At 36.9% G+C, this 19,395-nt stretch overlaps 1 protein-coding gene across 1 annotated transcript in view; it reads left to right on the top strand.

The window, feature by feature from the left end:
• dpy (fibrillin-like protein dumpy) overlaps positions 1 to 19,395 on the top strand; it is a 94,369-nt gene that overhangs the window by 28,745 nt on the left and 46,229 nt on the right. The window contains exons 28-54 of the mRNA XM_090105662.1: positions 3,247 to 3,462; positions 4,752 to 4,934; positions 5,012 to 5,212; positions 5,380 to 5,670; positions 5,771 to 6,922; positions 7,076 to 7,411; positions 7,487 to 8,746; positions 9,020 to 9,325; positions 10,011 to 10,325; positions 10,412 to 10,729; positions 10,816 to 11,127; positions 11,215 to 11,526; positions 11,616 to 11,927; positions 12,014 to 12,328; positions 12,414 to 12,725; positions 12,807 to 13,133; positions 13,205 to 13,513; positions 13,738 to 14,058; positions 14,136 to 14,450; positions 14,531 to 14,854; positions 14,942 to 15,256; positions 15,373 to 15,705; positions 15,980 to 16,282; positions 16,371 to 16,694; positions 16,882 to 17,820; positions 18,006 to 18,944; positions 19,061 to 19,375. Of these exons, the coding sequence (XP_089961788.1) occupies positions 3,247 to 3,462; positions 4,752 to 4,934; positions 5,012 to 5,212; positions 5,380 to 5,670; positions 5,771 to 6,922; positions 7,076 to 7,411; positions 7,487 to 8,746; positions 9,020 to 9,325; positions 10,011 to 10,325; positions 10,412 to 10,729; positions 10,816 to 11,127; positions 11,215 to 11,526; positions 11,616 to 11,927; positions 12,014 to 12,328; positions 12,414 to 12,725; positions 12,807 to 13,133; positions 13,205 to 13,513; positions 13,738 to 14,058; positions 14,136 to 14,450; positions 14,531 to 14,854; positions 14,942 to 15,256; positions 15,373 to 15,705; positions 15,980 to 16,282; positions 16,371 to 16,694; positions 16,882 to 17,820; positions 18,006 to 18,944; positions 19,061 to 19,375 (11,205 nt within the window). The remainder of the gene's footprint in view (positions 1 to 3,246; positions 3,463 to 4,751; positions 4,935 to 5,011; positions 5,213 to 5,379; positions 5,671 to 5,770; positions 6,923 to 7,075; positions 7,412 to 7,486; positions 8,747 to 9,019; positions 9,326 to 10,010; positions 10,326 to 10,411; positions 10,730 to 10,815; positions 11,128 to 11,214; positions 11,527 to 11,615; positions 11,928 to 12,013; positions 12,329 to 12,413; positions 12,726 to 12,806; positions 13,134 to 13,204; positions 13,514 to 13,737; positions 14,059 to 14,135; positions 14,451 to 14,530; positions 14,855 to 14,941; positions 15,257 to 15,372; positions 15,706 to 15,979; positions 16,283 to 16,370; positions 16,695 to 16,881; positions 17,821 to 18,005; positions 18,945 to 19,060; positions 19,376 to 19,395) is intronic.

Raw genomic sequence — 19,395 nt, 5'->3', positions numbered from 1 at the left:
GAATTAACTTTTACCACTAAATTTGAAACAACCACCGGTAATCCAGAAGACCATACTACTTTATACCCAACAGAAACAAATAAATATGTAGGCAAAGATATCCAGAATACTATAAACGATAATTCCATAAATGGTAAGACAACTATAAACCCAGAAATGTATAAAATAACCAATGAAATTAGAGACATTACAACAAGAGATTTAACTAATTTGAATGAGTTTAGTACAGTGACAGAATCCTTTACAGAAAAAGTAAAATCTACAAAAACCTATTCTTCAAATTTAGATAATAAGTTAAATGGTATGTCTCCGTTTAACCAAGTAACCGACATGTATAATGAAAATGACGATCTAATGACTTCTACAATCCAATCCAATGTAATCGACTTATCCGCATCAACTTCCATTCAGGAGAAAGAAAGTGAATTCAGCACATTTGCCATAAAAAGTAAGGATGTAACAAACCCATTAATAGAAAACACAAGTAAAATGAGTACAGAACCCAATACAATAATATATAGTACCCAAAAAAATGAGGCAGTGAATACTATGTACTCCGAGGGACACTCTGATATTATTTCTACCACCGCTAATTACAACAAAGGTGATACTTTTATTACTACATCACAAGGTTTATCTACTGAACAAGAAGCGCCGTATAAAAATACAGTTACAACAACTGTAAATACAATAAGTGATAGCCAGACTACTGATGTGATTACTACCAATAAAGATGAAATCAGAAATTTATCACAAGTTACAGAGATAATAGCTGAATTAAATGATACATTGGACTATACAACAGGCAACTTTGACCTTCATCTAAAATCTTCAACTTTGGATTATCAAAACACAGAGCTTCCAACAACGACCTTTGATAATATAATTGAAAGTGTCTCCAAACACACAACTAATTATGAGGGATATATTACAGAATCTGAATCAATGTCTACGCAATCAACTACTGAGCTAGATAATGAAAAGAAGACTACAGTATATTCTAGCATAAACATTGAAACAATAAATAGTGATAGTAAATATGACGCAGAGCCTACAGATGCATCTAGTCAAATTACCAGTATTCCAAAATATAGACCTGATGAAAACGAGTATGATCGAACGACAAAACGTACTGAAGTTGATCAGGAACCTGTCTCAATTCCGATATTTTCGAATGCGGTAACACAAAGTGATTTGTACGAAAAGGTTAGTACAGATTATATTAATTCGAATACTTCAACAACATTCTCTGAAACTATTATGGATGATTCTCTAGATAATCTAGGGACTACTCCAGCTTATGTTTCTTTGGATACTACTGAGCCTAGTAAGAACTATGATACGGCAAATATGAATTTAACCGACTCAACACTGTCGATTGATATGATTTCAACAGTTGATAATTCAGGGAACTCTGTCGCCACATCTTTCACTATATCCACAATAAAAAATGAGACGGACTTTACGACGGAAGATTCAACTACAAACAAGTACAATACAAATACAGAAATAAACATACACCAATCTACAGAAATTTCTTCAGTAGATACGAGTAACAACAATAACGAATTAGGAACTACACGTGATATAACTCAATATAAAAATGAGATTGACATTCAAACAACTTCAAATATATTAGAAAGTAGTGCCACAATATCTACTAACAATATTTTTAATACAGCTTCTACAAATGATGCTGATATTTATGATAAAGGCACCACGGAACAAGTTCAAACTGACATCACAACTGAGAAATATACAATAACTACACAAATTGACAAGGAATCAATACTTACTTCCTCTAGTAGCAATTTTGGTGATTTAAACACTGAGTCCACTTTGGGAACTGCTTTTGATCATACTTCTTATGATACTACGAACTTAGAAGCAACTGCTACAACTGAGAATGAAAATGAAAAATTGTCAACGGTAGACTTGACCGATATCGATACGAAAGGAAATATGTCAGAAGTAACACATGAGGGAGATTTGTATAAAACCACACCTACAGATGATATAAATAAGCCAAATAATTTAGATATCGAAGGTACACATTCTACTGTTGCCATTAATCAAGATCAATTTATACATTCAGATTATAGAACAACTGAAAATGTCAAAATAGAAGATGAGGCAAGTTCTACAGAAGGACTAATAAGATCAACTACTAGGGAAGAAACGATAACGGAGGTAACTTACGATTTTGAATCAACACATATTGAAGAGTATAAAGAAACAACTCAATCTTCTCAGACTGAAAACCCTACGAAAAATTCGGAACAAGTAACAGACCCATCAACACCAGCTACTACTAGGAGCACGTTCTTTACAATGGAATATACTACTCAAAATATATTTAATACTCAATCTACGGATCACTCTATAAAAAATGATAACGATACTATCGAAACTACAACGATGCCATTACAACCGATAAATGATAACAATTTAATATCCTCTACAGTATTGAGTACGATAGAATCATACACTCAATTAGACAGTGAAAATGATCGCACTAGCCCTACGGAAACAACTACACTAACTCCACCTAATTTAAATTCCATTAGTATGAATGATGAAGATTTTACTTCGAGTACAATACCCGATTATTTTAAAACTACAAACAATTTTGAAAATGAAGTGCCCATTTCAGTAACTACAATTTCAACCAATAATGATTACTCAAGAACGGAACTTAATATTGATAAAACTACAGATTCCTCGACTAAATTGCAAAGTAAAGATAAATATCCTTCGACTGTACCTGCGACTTTAAATTCTTTCTCGGACAATTTGTCTTCTCGACAGAAAGATTCCGATATTTCTGCTTGGACTGACATGACTGTATCAACTGAATCAACATCAACTGAACTTAATACTAACACTGACATTTTGACCCCAAAAACACAATGTACAACAGACGACGACTGTGACTTAAGCCAAAATTGTAGCCATGGAGTTTGTCAAAATCCGTGCGAGGTGCAGAATCCGTGTACAAAGAACTCGACCTGTAAGGTTTACAGCCATGTCGCAGTTTGTGAATGCGATGATCCGGCCGGGAACAACTGTGCAAGAGGTATGCTAGTGCATATTTCTCCATAGAAATGAATCAATATGACAATATATTTTTTTGCGTTTTATCGGACAAAATGTGTACATAAAGTTATTGTAAATTGTAAATAAAACATTAATATTCTTCATTCTTTCTTAACAAACTAATATTTAATATACCATGTAACATACTAGAATCACCTGGGACTCCAAAGGCACCAGAACCTTGTCATTCTGACCGGGACTGTATAGAAACTGAAGCTTGTTTTATGGGACTGTGTCAAAACCCATGTGAATTTGACAATGTTTGTGGCATTGGAGCTAATTGTCAACCCGTAAAACAAAGGCCAATGTGTTCATGTCCAGCCGGACATGAGGGAGATCCTGCTGTTAAATGTTCACCTAAAATATGTAAGCTGTCATTCTTATAACAGTTTTAATTATTGCGGGCTATATCTTAAGTCTCGATTGGAATACACTGTACAATAATATTTTTATAAAGGTGCTGCAAAAAAAAAATACATAGGGACAAAATACTAGCATAATTCATCTACACAAAAAATATGTACATAAATAATTCTAGTATTTTGTTATGTTTGATTTTACGCGATTATTATACATTTGGAATTTAAAGACTTTTTAGCAGATTCTAAACGTGATATACCTATTCCTTACTATTTAATACGACATTTCGAATACTTTGGTAACTGGGAGACAAAGATACCTATTACGAATATAATGAATAAATCGCATTGAATAGCTATTAAAAAGTCTTTAATTTAGAAATAATGCATCTAATATTAACGTTCAGATACATTTTTATAAACATTAAAAGATCAGTCCTTTTGTTTTTAATTTGTTATTTGAAATCACGCGTTTGATTACGACATGAAATATGGGTTCGATTCCCAATGCAGAGAATATATTTTGGTGATGAACATTTATTTGCATAAAATGTATCTATTTGTATTTTCTAAGTCTATTTTAAACACAATGTTTAGTTTCTTAAATAAAATGGCTGGTTTAAATTATAGAATTAAATTTTGTGAAATATTGACATTTATATAAAACTAGAGGTCCGCCCCGGCTTCGCCCGTGGTACATATTTCGCAATAAAAGGTAGCCTATGTCCTTTCTCGGGTATCAAAATATCTCCATACCAGTAGTTTAGGCGTGATTGAGTAACAGATAGACAGACAGAGTTACTTTCGCATTTATAATATTAGTATGGATTATGTCTAAAAAGGCCAACGAGATAAGATAAATGTGTAAATAAAGTTAACAACTGACCTTTACCAAGTAGCGCAAAGTCTTTCTTCTCAAAACAAAAAAAAATGATCTTTTGACAGTTTGTTAACTTTTTATCTTCTTTCGTTGGCCTAGAAGGTAAGTAAGATGGTCTATAAACCTGAGTTTAGTACAGTGATAGGAGCTATTCCAAAAAAATTCTGTCTGCAACAATATTCTGCTAGTCAGGATTGTTTCAAATAATATACCTGGATATGAGTATCTTCTGAAGTATATTAAGAAAAAAAAGAACAATTCGTTAAAGTTTCATGTGAATATTATTTATTTATTTTAATGGATTGCGACTATTGTGCAAATGATTTAAATATAGTTAAAATAAATATAGTTAAAAAATGTAAATAAACAGAATGCATGTGGAAATTGTAAATATATTTATTTTATATTTTACTCAGCTGGTTGCACTCGAAATGAAGAATGTCACTTGACGGAAGCTTGTATAAATAATGCATGTCAACACCCATGTGCCATACATAACCCGTGTGCACCTAATGCAGTTTGTATAAACACCAATCACGGATCAGATTGCAGCTGTGTTGAAGGATACCAGGGAAATGGATATGTCGGGTGTGTGCCAGGTAAGCATCATGAACATATTGGGTATATATTCACCAATATAGACACAGTACAATAAATTTCCACCTTTTATTTTTAGTCGTTGAATCCCATTCAGTATGTCAGTATAATGAAGATTGTCCGCCCGAACTGCTATGTGACAGACTGAACAGAGTATGCATAAACCCGTGCGCTGTTGATACTTGTGGTGAAAATGCTGAATGTTACCCGGTGAACCACGGAATTCAATGTAAATGTTTAGCCGGATTTACGGGAAATCCTTTCCTCGACTGCTATCAAGGTATGTTATTTCACTTTAGAGTAGATTGAGATGAATTCTAGAGGAGCGATTCATGGTGACGCTAATATTTATTGTATGATGCGGGTTCAAATCCCATATCACGATCAATGGTTTTTATATTGTTTCGTAGTTCTAAAATTAACTAATATTCGTGTTTATTATTTTAGTACAAGGGTGCCGATCAGACAACGAATGCGCGAATACAGAGGCATGCATAAATGGAAAATGTGACTCTCCCTGCAGATGTGGTATAAACGCAATTTGTGACGTTATTAATCATCGTGCTTCTTGTAAATGCTTGACTGGTTTTACTGGCAATCCTATGATTGGCTGTGAGCCCCCAGCAAATCCCTGTTCACCTAACCCGTGTGGCGTAAATGCATTCTGTGAAAACGATAATGGAAATCCAATATGTTTCTGCCCTAAAGGACTTACTGGAAATCCGTTCAAAAATTGCAGTAAGTGTAGTAATGCTCGATTCATATAAGTGACTCTCAGTTAATTCTGTTAATTCTAAAGTATGTTTGGTTAATAATTTTACAAAAACATTTTTTTCAGTTCCTGAGGGCAATGAATGTGAACCCAATCCATGTGGACCGAATACAGGATGTAGAGTAATAGATGACAAACCAGCTTGTTTCTGTTTACCAAATTATGAAGGCAACCCACCTAGGCAACCTTGCCAGTTACCGAATAATCCATGTAATCCTTCTCCATGTGGGCCTAATACGCAATGCACAGTTTTATCTAATGGTTTTTCGAAGTGTACCTGTTTACCAGGCTACGTAGAAAGTCCGAATACTGTCAGAGGATGTATCGAAGCACGAAATCCTTGTGAACCTAACACGTGCGGCATTGGAGCTCGTTGTGATCCTAATAGAACTCCTGCTTGTTATTGTCCCGAAAATACTATTGGCAATCCTTATAAATCTTGCAACCATCAATTTTACTTACCACCAGAAGTATTATGTAAGCCAGGCAAATGTGGAACTAATGCAGATTGTTACGTCAGCAGTAACACTGAAATGTGCTTCTGTCGTGCTGGATTTATAGGTGATCCTTATATAGGCTGTCAGCCTCAAAAGAGTCCATGTAGTCCAAATCCTTGTGGTCCCCAAGCCATTTGTAACGTTAACTATGAAGGTCAGGTATCATGCATTTGTCCAGAGGGTAGTACTGGAGACCCATATAGTTTAAACGGGTGCTTGTCACGTGAATGTGAAATAGATGATGAATGTCCAATAAATAGAGCCTGTATCGGTTATACTTGCCGTGATCCTTGTCCTGGCGTATGTGGCCTGAATGCAAAATGTCATGTTGAATCTCATCACCCTGTATGCGTATGCGAAGATGGTTATGAAGGCAATCCACTTCTTTGCTGCTTACTACCAGAAAGTCAGAAATCAAATAGCCCGTGCTCTAAAACGAAATGCGGAACAAATGCCATGTGTCAAGATGTTGGGAACAAAGCAGTTTGCTCATGTCCGCCAGACTTCCAAGGTGATCCATTGACTGAATGTAAACCAGAATGTATTATGAATTCCGATTGTTTGTCCAGCGAATCTTGTATTAATAGTAAATGTGTTGATCCATGTGCAACGAAAAACGTGTGCGGAATTAACGCCGTTTGTTTGTGTTCTGACCACACAGTATCATGCTTATGCCCCGATGGCTATATAGGAGATCCATTGATCCAGTGCATATATCGACGTAAGTTATTTATAAAGTCATATATTCTTGTATTTATTATTTATACTATTACATAACTCTTATGATTATTATTATATTAAGTTTTAAGCCTGTAAAATTCTTTTAATAAAAAACGTCTTTCTAAACCTAATTAAATCATCTATTTCTTTTTAGCTATAGTAATAACGCCGGATAACTCCACAAAACAACCCTGTTTACCAAATCCGTGTGATAGCAGTTCTTACTGCGATACCTTCGGAGACAAATTTGCAGTTTGCAATTTATGTGTTGGACCTAATTCTATCAATAATCCTGCATGCAGGCCGGAATGCTTGTTGAGTTCGGATTGCGCATTTGATAGAGCATGTATAAGAAATAAATGTATAGATCCATGCGCCGGCTCTTGTGGTCTAAATGCAGAATGTACAGTTTACCAACATAATCCTGTGTGCAGATGCAGGAATGGTTTTGATGGAAATCCTTATGAAAATTGTAAAACAACCTCTAATCGTAAGTATAACTCAGATTTCTCATTCTCTTTTTGAAGTAAGTACTCATTAATTAACTATACTTAATTATTTTCAGCTATTTTACCGGAAATATGTGATAATATGCAGTGTGGCTCAAATGCTAGATGTGATGATAGAAATGGTGGTTTAACATGTCAATGTCTTCCAAATTTCGTTGGAAATCCATATATTTCATGCCGACCAGAATGTGTTGTAAACAGTGATTGTAGTTCAGACTTGGCATGTTTAAATAATAAATGTGAAAATCCTTGCAGAGATGTTTGTGGTATAGGAGCGCAGTGTGAGACAATTAATCATCATGCTGTATGTTATTGCCCACCCCATTTAACAGGCGATCCATACGTTCGGTGTCAAAATCAGCCGAATATACCAACTACATTGTCTATTTGCGACCCGTCTCCTTGCGGAGCGTACAGTCGTTGCCTCGTATCAGATACAGGATTTGCAGTTTGTTCTTGTTTACCAGGTTTTAGAGGTATACCACCTATGTGCCAACCTGAATGTGTTAGTAACTCTGACTGTACGCAGAAAGAAACTTGTGTAAATCAGAAATGTGTAAATCCATGTCAAGGCAGCTGTGGTGTTGGTGCTCAATGTATTGTAGTTAATCATAATCCTATATGTAGCTGTGGATCTGGAGAAACCGGCGATCCATTCATAGCCTGCACAGCTTTCGTTGAAAGCACGCCAATTGACTCAAATCCATGTGTACCATCCCCTTGTGGACCTAATTCAGTATGTGAAATTAAATCAAATCATCCAGTGTGTTCTTGTCAACTCAACTACTCAGGAGCACCTCCGTACTGTCGGCCGGAATGTGTTATAAGTCAAGAGTGTCCACCTAATCAGGCGTGTATTAATGAAAAGTGTTCCGATCCATGTGCAGAAGCTTGTGGAAACAATGCAAAGTGCAACGTTATCAATCATACACCCCTATGCAGCTGCCTGGAAGGTCATAAAGGAGACGCCTTCATAGGTTGTGTGGCAATTTCAAAGGACGATTCTGTAACTCCTTGTAATCCTTCGCCTTGTGGAGAAAATACGATATGCACCGTAATAAATAATGCAGCTCGTTGTTCTTGCATCCCACCTAACATTGGCAATCCATATGCAGGAGGATGTAGACCTGAGTGTATCTTAAACTCAGATTGTCCCAATCATTTAGCTTGTTTATCAAATCATTGTCGGGACCCATGCAAAGACCTTTGCGGAGTTAATGCAGAATGCATTGTAACTAATCACGTGCCGGTGTGTACCTGCTTTAAAGGCTATGAGGGCGATCCGTTTTCTTCTTGTCGACCGGAGTATAGAAATCGTAAGTAAAAAGAAATGTTTTTTTTTTGTATTTCTTTTAAATAATTTCTGCAACTCTACAAAAGTACATTTTAATTGTATACTTACAACATTTCTCACTGAGCATCACTTTACTTTTCTTATCACTATAGACAAAATTCTTTGTTTTATATGACGAGTAGGTATTAATAAAAATTACATACAGGCAACGCTTCAATTGGAATTTATTCAATTGTTTGTCATAAACTTCAATCGTAATGAATATCAATTGACTGACCTTTATTTTTTTCAATAGCCACACCTTTCAACCCCTGCGAGCCTTCTCCATGTGGACCAAACAGCGAATGTCACATCGTTAATAACAGAGCAGCATGTTCATGTCGAGTTGGATATCAAGGAGCTCCTCCCGCTTGCCGACCGGAATGTGCAGTTAATTCTGACTGTCCACCTACTAAAGCTTGCATAAATCTCAAATGTAAAGATCCTTGCATACATAGCTGTGGTCTTGACGCACGTTGTCACGTTGTCGGACATAATCCGATTTGTTCGTGTCCAGAAAGTTTCCCAGAGGGTGATCCGTTCATCAAATGCTATAGGAAGAGTAAGTTATTTATTTTATATGCAGTATTTAGAATGCATTATTTAGTGTTAGTTACCCGGGTAGTCGTATTTTTTGTGTTTTCACAATTTTAACAGTTACTATACAGAACCAGTGTGTCCTCACAAACCTAAACAAAAAAATCATTAAAATTCGTCCAGTCATCTTGAGTCGCGTAACTAACACAACATTCTTTTTTTAGATAAATTTTTTTTAACACAGAAGATCAGCATTCTGCAAGTGAATTTCTTCTTTATTATCGTTCTTAGAACATATTAGTAAATCAAACAAAAAAAAAATACCCCGAGATATATATGAAATTATAATTACACTGTTTAAAAAATTGCCACCGTATTACTTTTATTTACATTACAATATTACTTTTCGTGCCTTATTTTTATATTATACTAGCGGTCCGCCCCGGCTTCGCCCGTGGTACATATTTACGTTTTCTCTACATAAGAACCATCCTCGTACTTCAAGGAATATAATAAAAAAAGAATTATCGAAATCGGTTCAGCCGTTCTCGAGTTATGCGCTTACCAACACATTTTGCGATTCATTTTTATATATAAGATTTATTTTAAAATAAGTAACTATGATATTATCTTTACTTTACTTTTCATTAAATTCTACCAATCAATTAATTTTTTATCAGAAAATTCAGTGTATTATTGTTGCTCCACAGCTATTTCTCAACCAGCACCCGATCCTTGTTTACCATCTCCGTGCGGACCCCATTCAACGTGTCGGAATGAAGTTGGACGTGCCGTGTGCGCGTGTGAGCCGGGAACGCTCGGAGCTCCTCCGGCCTGCCGCCCGCAATGCCTCATCAATCAAGACTGTCCACTAGCACTCGCATGCCTCAACGGAATCTGCATCAACCCTTGTGTGGGCTCCTGCGGTTTCAACGCCAAGTGTACGGTTCAGAATCATCGGCCGATATGTTCCTGCGACGAAGGTTACTCTGGAGATCCTTTTGCCGGTTGTAATCCATTTGAAAGTAAGTGTTTGTTATTATTTCTCGATACCCGCTATGACTGCATGAAATCTTTTCATATGTGTTGTTCTTCCACCTTCCAATTTCAGTTTCTAAAGAAGTTCCACGACAACCTTGCAATCCTTCGCCTTGTGGACCTAATGCAATTTGTCGGGAAAAAGGTGGTGCTGGCGCTTGCACTTGTATAGATGAATTTTATGGGGATCCATATTTAGGCTGTAGACCCGAATGCGTTATGAATACAGATTGTGCCATGGACAGATCTTGCTTTAATAATAAATGCGTAGATCCTTGTCCAGGAACATGTGGGCGCAACGCTGAATGTAGTGTCACGAATCATGCACCTTCATGTTACTGCTTAAATGGATTTACTGGAAACCCTCTTCATGCATGTACTCCTATAATAAGTAAGAAACTATTTCTTTATCCTTCTTTATACTATTTTGATGTAAATTTATATTATGATTTCTTTATTTCCTCTTATGTACTTCAGCTATTCAAGATCCAGTTGATCCTTGCCACCCTTCACCCTGTGGCCCTTATAGTAAATGTCGAACATTTAACGGTCACGCTGTTTGTACGTGTCTCGATATGTGTGTGGGTTCACCACCTAACTGTCGACCGGAATGTATCGTTAGTTCTGATTGTCGACCAAACAGAGCATGTGTAAACCAAAAATGCCAAGATCCTTGTCCGGGTACTTGCGGTATGAACGCAAATTGTCAAGTTGTAAATCACAATCCTGTATGCAGTTGCTTCAGTGATTATACGGGTGATCCATTTGTGCGATGTTATTTGGAAGACAGTAAGTTATTAACATTCAATTAATACTAATTATTAACATAATTATTAATGATCGTAATTGACAAAAACATAACATTTTTTTAAACAGAGCAAATGACTCCAATTGATAACTGTCTGCCCAATCCATGTGGTCCACATTCACAATGTAAGGATATTAACGGAATACCGGTTTGTTCATGTTTGAACAATTACATCGGTCGTCCACCCAATTGCAGACCTGAATGTACTATGAATTCTGAATGTCCCGGAAATTTAGCATGTATTTCTGAAAAATGCGGTGACCCATGTCCAGGTTCTTGTGGTATTCATGCTGCATGTGATGTTGTTAAACATGTACCTATATGCACTTGCGATTCAGGGTACACTGGTGATCCATTTTCTGGATGTTATTTGATGCCAAGTAAGTTTTTTACGGAAAATATATAGCTTGTGAAGTGTTGTGCATTATATTACGAAAATATTTAAAATTATGATAACTTGTTATTTCAGTAATTGAACCTCAATATGAGAATCCATGCGCTAGGTCACCCTGTGGCTCTAATGCTGTATGCAAAGAAAGGAATGGAGCAGGATCATGTTCTTGCTTACCAGACTATTATGGTGATCCATATATAGAATGCAGACCTGAGTGCGTCCTAAATTCCGATTGTCCCAAGGATAAAGCATGTATTAACAATAAGTGTAAAGATCCCTGCCCTGGAGTTTGTGGTATGAATGCAGAATGTCGTGTAAATAATCATGCTCCGTCATGTGCTTGTTTTGACGGTTACGAAGGAAACCCCTTTACTTCATGTTACCTAAGTATGTTGAAAAAAATAATTTCATATAGAAAAATATTTAATATCAATAATATTACAGATATTTAACATGAAATTTCTAAATTGTAGGCCAAATAGACAAACCAATAGATCCTTGCACACCATCACCATGTGGTCCCAATAGTGTATGTCGAGTAAGTCACGGTCATGCTATATGTGCATGCCAAGAAGAATATTTCGGTTCACCACCTTCATGTCGTCCCGAATGTATGGTCAGCAGTGACTGTATGCCAAACAGAGCGTGTAGCAATGCTAAATGTGTGGATCCATGTATTGGAGCTTGTGGACAAAATGCAAAATGTACCGTTGTAAATCATAATGCTTTGTGTAGTTGCCCACACAACTACGTAGGCGATCCTTTTATACAATGTATCTTTCAACAACGTAAGTCAATATACATTTTAATATTGCAAGTGTAATATAATTAAACAGGATAAGTGAAAAATTTATAATCTTATTTAAATTTTAGGCGAAATAAAACCATCTAGTAATCCATGCATTCCTTCTCCATGTGGGCCAAATTCTCAATGTCGTATAGTTGGTGAAACACCGGCATGTTCATGTAAACCTGGATATGTTGGTCGAGCGCCAAATTGCCGCCCAGAATGTATTTACGATGAAGAATGTCCTAGTAATCTAGCTTGTATACGCGAAAAATGTACCAGCCCTTGTGAGGGATCGTGTGGTGCACACGCAGATTGTATTGTTATCTCTCATAAAGCAGTTTGTCATTGCCAAGAAAGTTATACAGGAGATCCATTTAGTGGTTGTTACTTTATTGGTAAGTGTAAATTATAAAATATGTTCTAAACCTAAGAAAAGAGTTATTATTAATAGTAAAACTTTGGTTTTCTTTGTACAGTAACAGTTGCCAGCGAATATGACACAACTCCATGTAATCCATCCCCATGTGGACCAAACTCAATATGTACAGAGAAAAATTCAGCTGGAGCTTGCACATGCTTGCCTGATTATTTTGGTGATCCTTACATGGGCTGCCGTCCTGAATGTGTTACAAATAATGATTGCCCCTCAGACAAGGCATGTTCAAATAATAAATGTGTTAATCCTTGTGAAGGCGCATGTGGAGTCAATACATTATGTAACGTAGCACATCATACTCCTGTTTGCTTATGTATTGATGGATACGAAGGAAACCCCACAATATCTTGTTATCCACATAAAAACAGTTAGTATTTCACGTTATACGTTATTATAATAATTTGCGGAAAATCAAATTACACATATCGTGTATTTTAGTTCCAGCAGACATAAATCCGTGTCTTCCGTCACCATGCGGTCCATACAGCAACTGTAAAGTATTCGATGGACATGGGGTTTGTTCGTGCCAAGAAGACTATATAGGATCCCCACCGACATGTAGACCGGAGTGTGTCATCAGTACAGACTGTCCACAGCATCAAGCGTGTATTAAACAAAAGTGCAGAGATCCATGTGTGGGAACATGTGGTGTCAATGCAAGATGTCAAGTTATAAACCATAATCCTATTTGTACATGCAAAGCAGGTTTTACTGGTGATCCTTTTGTAACTTGTCAACTGGAACAAAGTAAGAAACAATTAAAAAGTTCGAATAAAATGAATATTAAAACTAAACAAATCAATAAAAATTGGTGTTATTTAAATTACAATCCCCCATTTATTTGCATGATCTCTATTATCTGTGAACTTTTTTATTACACTTTTACTTTATTACTTTAACTATTCTTTTTGCTTTATTCTACTATTATTTACTTTATCTACTTGTGTCTTATGATTGTACTTTTTTCTTAGAACCTATTCTTCCGGTGCCTAAGGGAAATCCATGTATTCCATCGCCGTGTGGTCCTTATTCACAATGTAAAGTAGTTGGTGAAGCGCCTGCATGCTCATGCTTACCAAATTATATCGGTGTTGCACCAAACTGTAGACCAGAATGTTCTATTAATGCGGAATGCCCTGGTAATTTTGCATGTCAAAATGAAAAGTGTGTAGATCCATGTCCTGGATCTTGTGGATTCAATGCAGAATGTACGGTAGCAAATCATGTAGCCTTATGTCATTGTGTTCAAGGATATACAGGTGATCCTTTCAGTGGATGTTCTATTATTGAACGTAAGTTTCTAATTTAATGTCAGGTTCAAACTGTGAAATAGGGCTTAAATAATTTTTTACTCATTTATTATTAACAGATACTCCAGAACCACCGCCGAACCCATGTAATCCATCCCCTTGTGGCGCTAATGCAATTTGTAAAGAAAGAAATGGTATTGGATCTTGTTCATGTCTTCCGGAATACTTTGGAGACCCATACACAGGCTGTCGTCCGGAGTGCGTGTCTAATTCCGATTGTGATCGCAATAAAGCTTGCTCAAATAATAGATGTAGAGATCCATGTCCAGGAGCATGTGGAATAAATGCAGAATGTAGAACTATAAACCATGCTCCAACGTGCACATGTCTCACTGGCTACACCGGAAATCCACTTACTCGATGCGAAGTTCAACGTAAGGATACAAATTCATTTTTTTATATTCGTTTTTTTCTATTTTATTTTTATTTTACATAATGCCAATTGTTTTTTTAGTTATACCCGAAAGAGATGATGCAAACCAAAATCCTTGTCAACCATCTCCATGTGGACCAAACAGTCTTTGTCGTACAGTGAATGGTCACAGTGTATGTACTTGTGAAAGTGGATACATCGGAACACCGCCTACTTGTCGTCCTGAATGTATTGTTAGTTCTGAATGTCCCCAAGACAAGGCTTGTGTTAATAAGAAGTGTGTAGATCCATGCCCGAACACATGTGGATTAAACGCTCGCTGTCAAGTTGTTACACATAATCCAATATGTAGTTGCACACCTGGGTACACTGGTGATCCATTTACAAGATGCGCTCTAGAAGAAAGTAAGTTAAACTTATACTAAGAAATTTGACGTCTATACTATCTCGTTAAAAAATATAAATTAAAAATTGTTTTTTTTTTTTACATAGGAACTGTGCCAACAAATCCTTGCGAACCATCGCCGTGCGGACCGAATTCGGAGTGTAGAGTAATAGGCGATCAGGCTGCTTGTTCTTGTTTACCAAACTACATCGGAAGAGTACCGAACTGTAGACCAGAATGTTCTATAGATGCTGAATGTCCCAGTAATACAGCTTGTATTAATGAACGTTGTAAAGATCCATGTCAAAATGCATGCGGCCTAAATGCTCTCTGTTTGACGGTTAATCATAGGCCAGTATGTAACTGCCAGCAAGGTTTCACTGGGGACGCTACAAGCAACTGCGTACAAATAATAATTTCGTGTGAGTATAATAAATAGATAAATACGTATTATATTCTTATTTATTATATACTTGTATGAAACCTTCTTAACTTTTTAATATAGGTGATTAAAAGTTATTTTTTAAATTTATTTTAGCTACGGAAATGACACCTACATCAAGTCCTTGCTCACCGTCACCATGCGGTCCAAATGCTGAATGTCGTGAACACAATGGAGCAGGAGCTTGCTTCTGTTCTGAAGGCTATGAGGGTGACCCATACAGCCCGCAAGGTTGCCGCAGAGAATGCGAGAGCAATGACGATTGTCCTTTAAATCTGGCTTGTACTCGATATAAATGCATTGACCCCTGTCCAAGAACGTGTGGTCAGTTTGCACAATGCACGGTAGAAAAACATATACCAGTTTGTACTTGTCCTAAGGGATATACAGGAGATCCTTTCTTCCAATGTAAACAAATAGCTCTGGATTGTAAGTGTTAAAATTCATTTTTATACTAAAAAAAATAGTGAAATTCTTAATATAATAATTCTGCATAATTTTTTGAACTATGCACGACGGTCACAATATTTTTTTTGAGATTGTTTTATTTGAAAATATTATTTATTTTATTACATTAATAGAAATGTGTTATTGGCTCAGTTACAACTCTTGGTGCAACTGACCAAAACAAGCATGTGTTTTATATTGATCAATTATTTGACTTCCTTCCATAATTGTAAACTTGTTTCTTTTCTTTTTTTAGCATATGAACCACCTTCAAATCCTTGCGAACCTACACCGTGTGGACCTAATAGTCAATGTAGACAGGTCAATATGCAAGCAGTATGCTCATGTCTCCCTAACTACATAGGATCACCGCCATCGTGTAGACCCCAATGTGTAGTAAACAGTGAATGCGATCTATCTAGAGCATGTGTTAATCAGAAATGTGACGATCCTTGTCCAAACACATGTGGGTTGCGAGCTCATTGTCAAGTTAAAAATCATAACCCTATCTGCACATGCCCCGCTGGTATGACTGGAGATCCATTTACGCAATGCTATCGTGAGTACAATACTAAATAACTACTGAATATTTCTTAATAATAAATAATAAATAATTATATTACCTCAATTTTACTTTTCAATTGCAGCTATTATAGCAACTACTGATAGACCACCATCTTGTACTCCATCACCTTGCGGCCCACACTCTCGCTGCCAACAGTTGTCAAGTGGTCCAGCATGTTCATGTTTGCCAGGATATGTTGGTTCACCACCATCCTGTCGTCCTGAATGTACCATAAATTCGGAGTGTCCAGCTTCACTTGCATGCGTCAGACAAAAATGTGAAGACCCATGTCCAGGATCATGCGGAGTTGAAGCTAATTGTCACGTTTTAAACCATGTTGCAGTTTGTGTATGTAATGAAGGTTATACCGGAGATCCATTTTCAAGATGTTCACCTATCACCGAAGGTAAATTTCTACAAAATTAAATTGTATAATCAATGACTCGAAAATGTATGAAAAAAATAACTATGAACACTATCTCTTCTAGCCAGCGTGCAAGTTAAACAAAAAAATAATTTAATTACAAAAATAAACTATGTACTTCAATATCAATATCATACTTTTTTTTATTAACATGTAAACTTTTTTTCAGCACCAACAACGCCTTCTCCCCAAGATCCATGTAATCCATCACCTTGTGGACCTAATGCTAAATGTGATAATGGTTTTTGTACATGTTTGCCAGATTATAGAGGTAATCCTTATGAGTCCTGCCGACCAGAATGTACAGGTAGCCAAGAATGTCCTAGAGATAAGGCATGCTTCCGTAACAAGTGTCGTGATCCCTGCCCAGGAGTTTGTGGTCAGAATGCTAAGTGTGACGTAATAAATCACATACCTAGCTGTTCCTGTATTTCAGATTATACAGGAAATCCATTTACGCATTGTCAACATATGGAAAGAGAAAAGTCACCACCTTTAGATCCTTGTCATCCATCACCTTGTGGACCGAATAGCGTGTGTAGAACTGTCGAAAATACTGCAGTTTGTGCCTGTGTTGAAGGTTACCAAGGTTCTCCACCTGCTTGTAGACCTGAGTGTGTTGTTAGCTCAGAGTGCCCTCCTACAAAAGCCTGTGTAAACCAAAAATGTATTAATCCATGCATTAACGCCTGTGGTCTTCAGGCCCGATGTGAAGTTATTAATCATAGTCCAATTTGCAGTTGTAATTTAGGACAAACTGGTGATCCGTTTAAGAGTTGCTTTGATATTGTAATGACGCCATTGGAACCAGTAGACGCTTGTAATCCATCTCCATGTGGACCAAATTCTATATGTATTGAAAGAAATGAAAAAGCTAATTGCAGATGCGCTGATGATTACATTGGACAGCCACCAAACTGTAGACCAGAATGTGTCATTAACCCAGATTGTCCATCTAACCAAGCATGTGTTAGAAATAAGTGTATAGACCCCTGCCCAGGATCATGTGGAGTAAACGCAGATTGCGTTATTGTTAGTCACACTGTATCTTGCGTTTGTCGCGAAAAATATACTGGAAATCCTTTCTTACAGTGTGTTCCTCAAGAAGGTACGTTTAAAACTTATTAATTTATGTATATGGAATATTTTATTCATAATTTTATATATCTTTCTGTCATAAAAAACGCTTTGCGGAATAGTAACAATGGTATTTGTAGAATTTGTAGATGCTTTATAATGCTGCCTTATGACCTTCTTCAATATAGATAAGTTTATATAATTTGTATTTTTCAGAAAAAGTTGTGAAACCATGTGATCCTTCACCTTGTGGAATGAACGCTGTTTGCTCACAAAGAGACGGTGCAGGAGCATGTTCTTGTTTAGAAGGTTATCAAGGAAATCCATATGAAGGTTGCAGACCAGAATGTGTATTATCTTCCGATTGTTCTGCAGATAAAGCTTGTATACGTAATAAGTGCGCAGATCCTTGTCCAGGAATTTGTGGAAACTTTGCTGAATGTACTGTTATAAATCATGTCCCTACGTGCGCTTGTGCTAAAGGATATTCGGGTAACCCATTCATTCAATGTTCAAAGGAACAACCTGCACTCGAAATAAAACCTTGTCAGCCATCTCCTTGTGGGCCAAACAGTGTATGTAGAGAAAACGGTGGTTTAGCATCATGTGAATGTTTGCCAGATTATAAAGGCGCACCACCTGACTGCCGTCCTGAGTGTACAGTGAGTAGCGAATGTTCACCAGACCGCGCTTGTCATAAACTCAAATGTGCTGATCCGTGTAGAGGAACTTGTGGAATAGGTGCACATTGCCAAGTTATAAACCATAGTCCTTTATGTAGTTGTCCACTTGGAACAACTGGTGATCCTTTCAGTCGATGTCGAGAAATTCAGTTTACCGAAACTGAAGTACAGCCGATAGAACCGTGTTCTCCAAATCCATGCGGACCATACAGCGAATGCCGAGCGATTAATGGAAATCCTTCGTGTTCTTGCACTGGTGGATACATAGGTGCACCACCAAACTGTCATCCAGAATGTCTAGTCAATACTGATTGTCCGTCGCATCAAGCTTGTATAGCTGAAAAGTGCAGAAATCCATGTGAAGGATCTTGTGGATTTAGAGCCGAATGCCGAGTTCAAGATCATATTCCTATCTGTAGCTGCCCCACACGATTTTCAGGAGATCCATTTATACAATGTGCCGAAGTTATCGGTAAGTTTATCTTAGAATCATATTCACATAAAATATAATTTTCTGCAATTGTATCATAGAATATAGACATATTTCCTAAAATTACTTTAAAATTATATATATTTTATTACTTGCAGACGTAGCTCCAACACCAACACCAGATCCCTGTAATCCATCACCATGTGGATCTAATGCCATATGTGATAACGGATCTTGTTTGTGCGCTAAAGGATTCTTTGGCGATCCATACATTGGTTGTCGCCTAGAATGCTCAACGAATGGCGAGTGCTCACCGACCAAAGCATGCCAAGGAGGAAAATGTCTAGATCCTTGTCCAGGAGCTTGTGGTACTGGTGCTACATGTTCCGTCAACAATCACATACCATCATGCACTTGTCCAGTCGGTACTTCAGGCGATCCATTCGCGTATTGCACAGAAATAATTCAAGAAGGTATGATCTACGATTACACG

Source organism: Colias eurytheme, chromosome 9 (genome assembly GCF_061535395.1).
Source record: "Colias eurytheme isolate Ceu_HAF_F1 chromosome 9, ilColEury1 Martin Lab GWU primary, whole genome shotgun sequence".
Lineage (NCBI taxonomy): Eukaryota > Metazoa > Arthropoda > Insecta > Lepidoptera > Pieridae > Colias > Colias eurytheme.
This window is presented reverse-complemented; position numbering and strand designations above follow the sequence as displayed.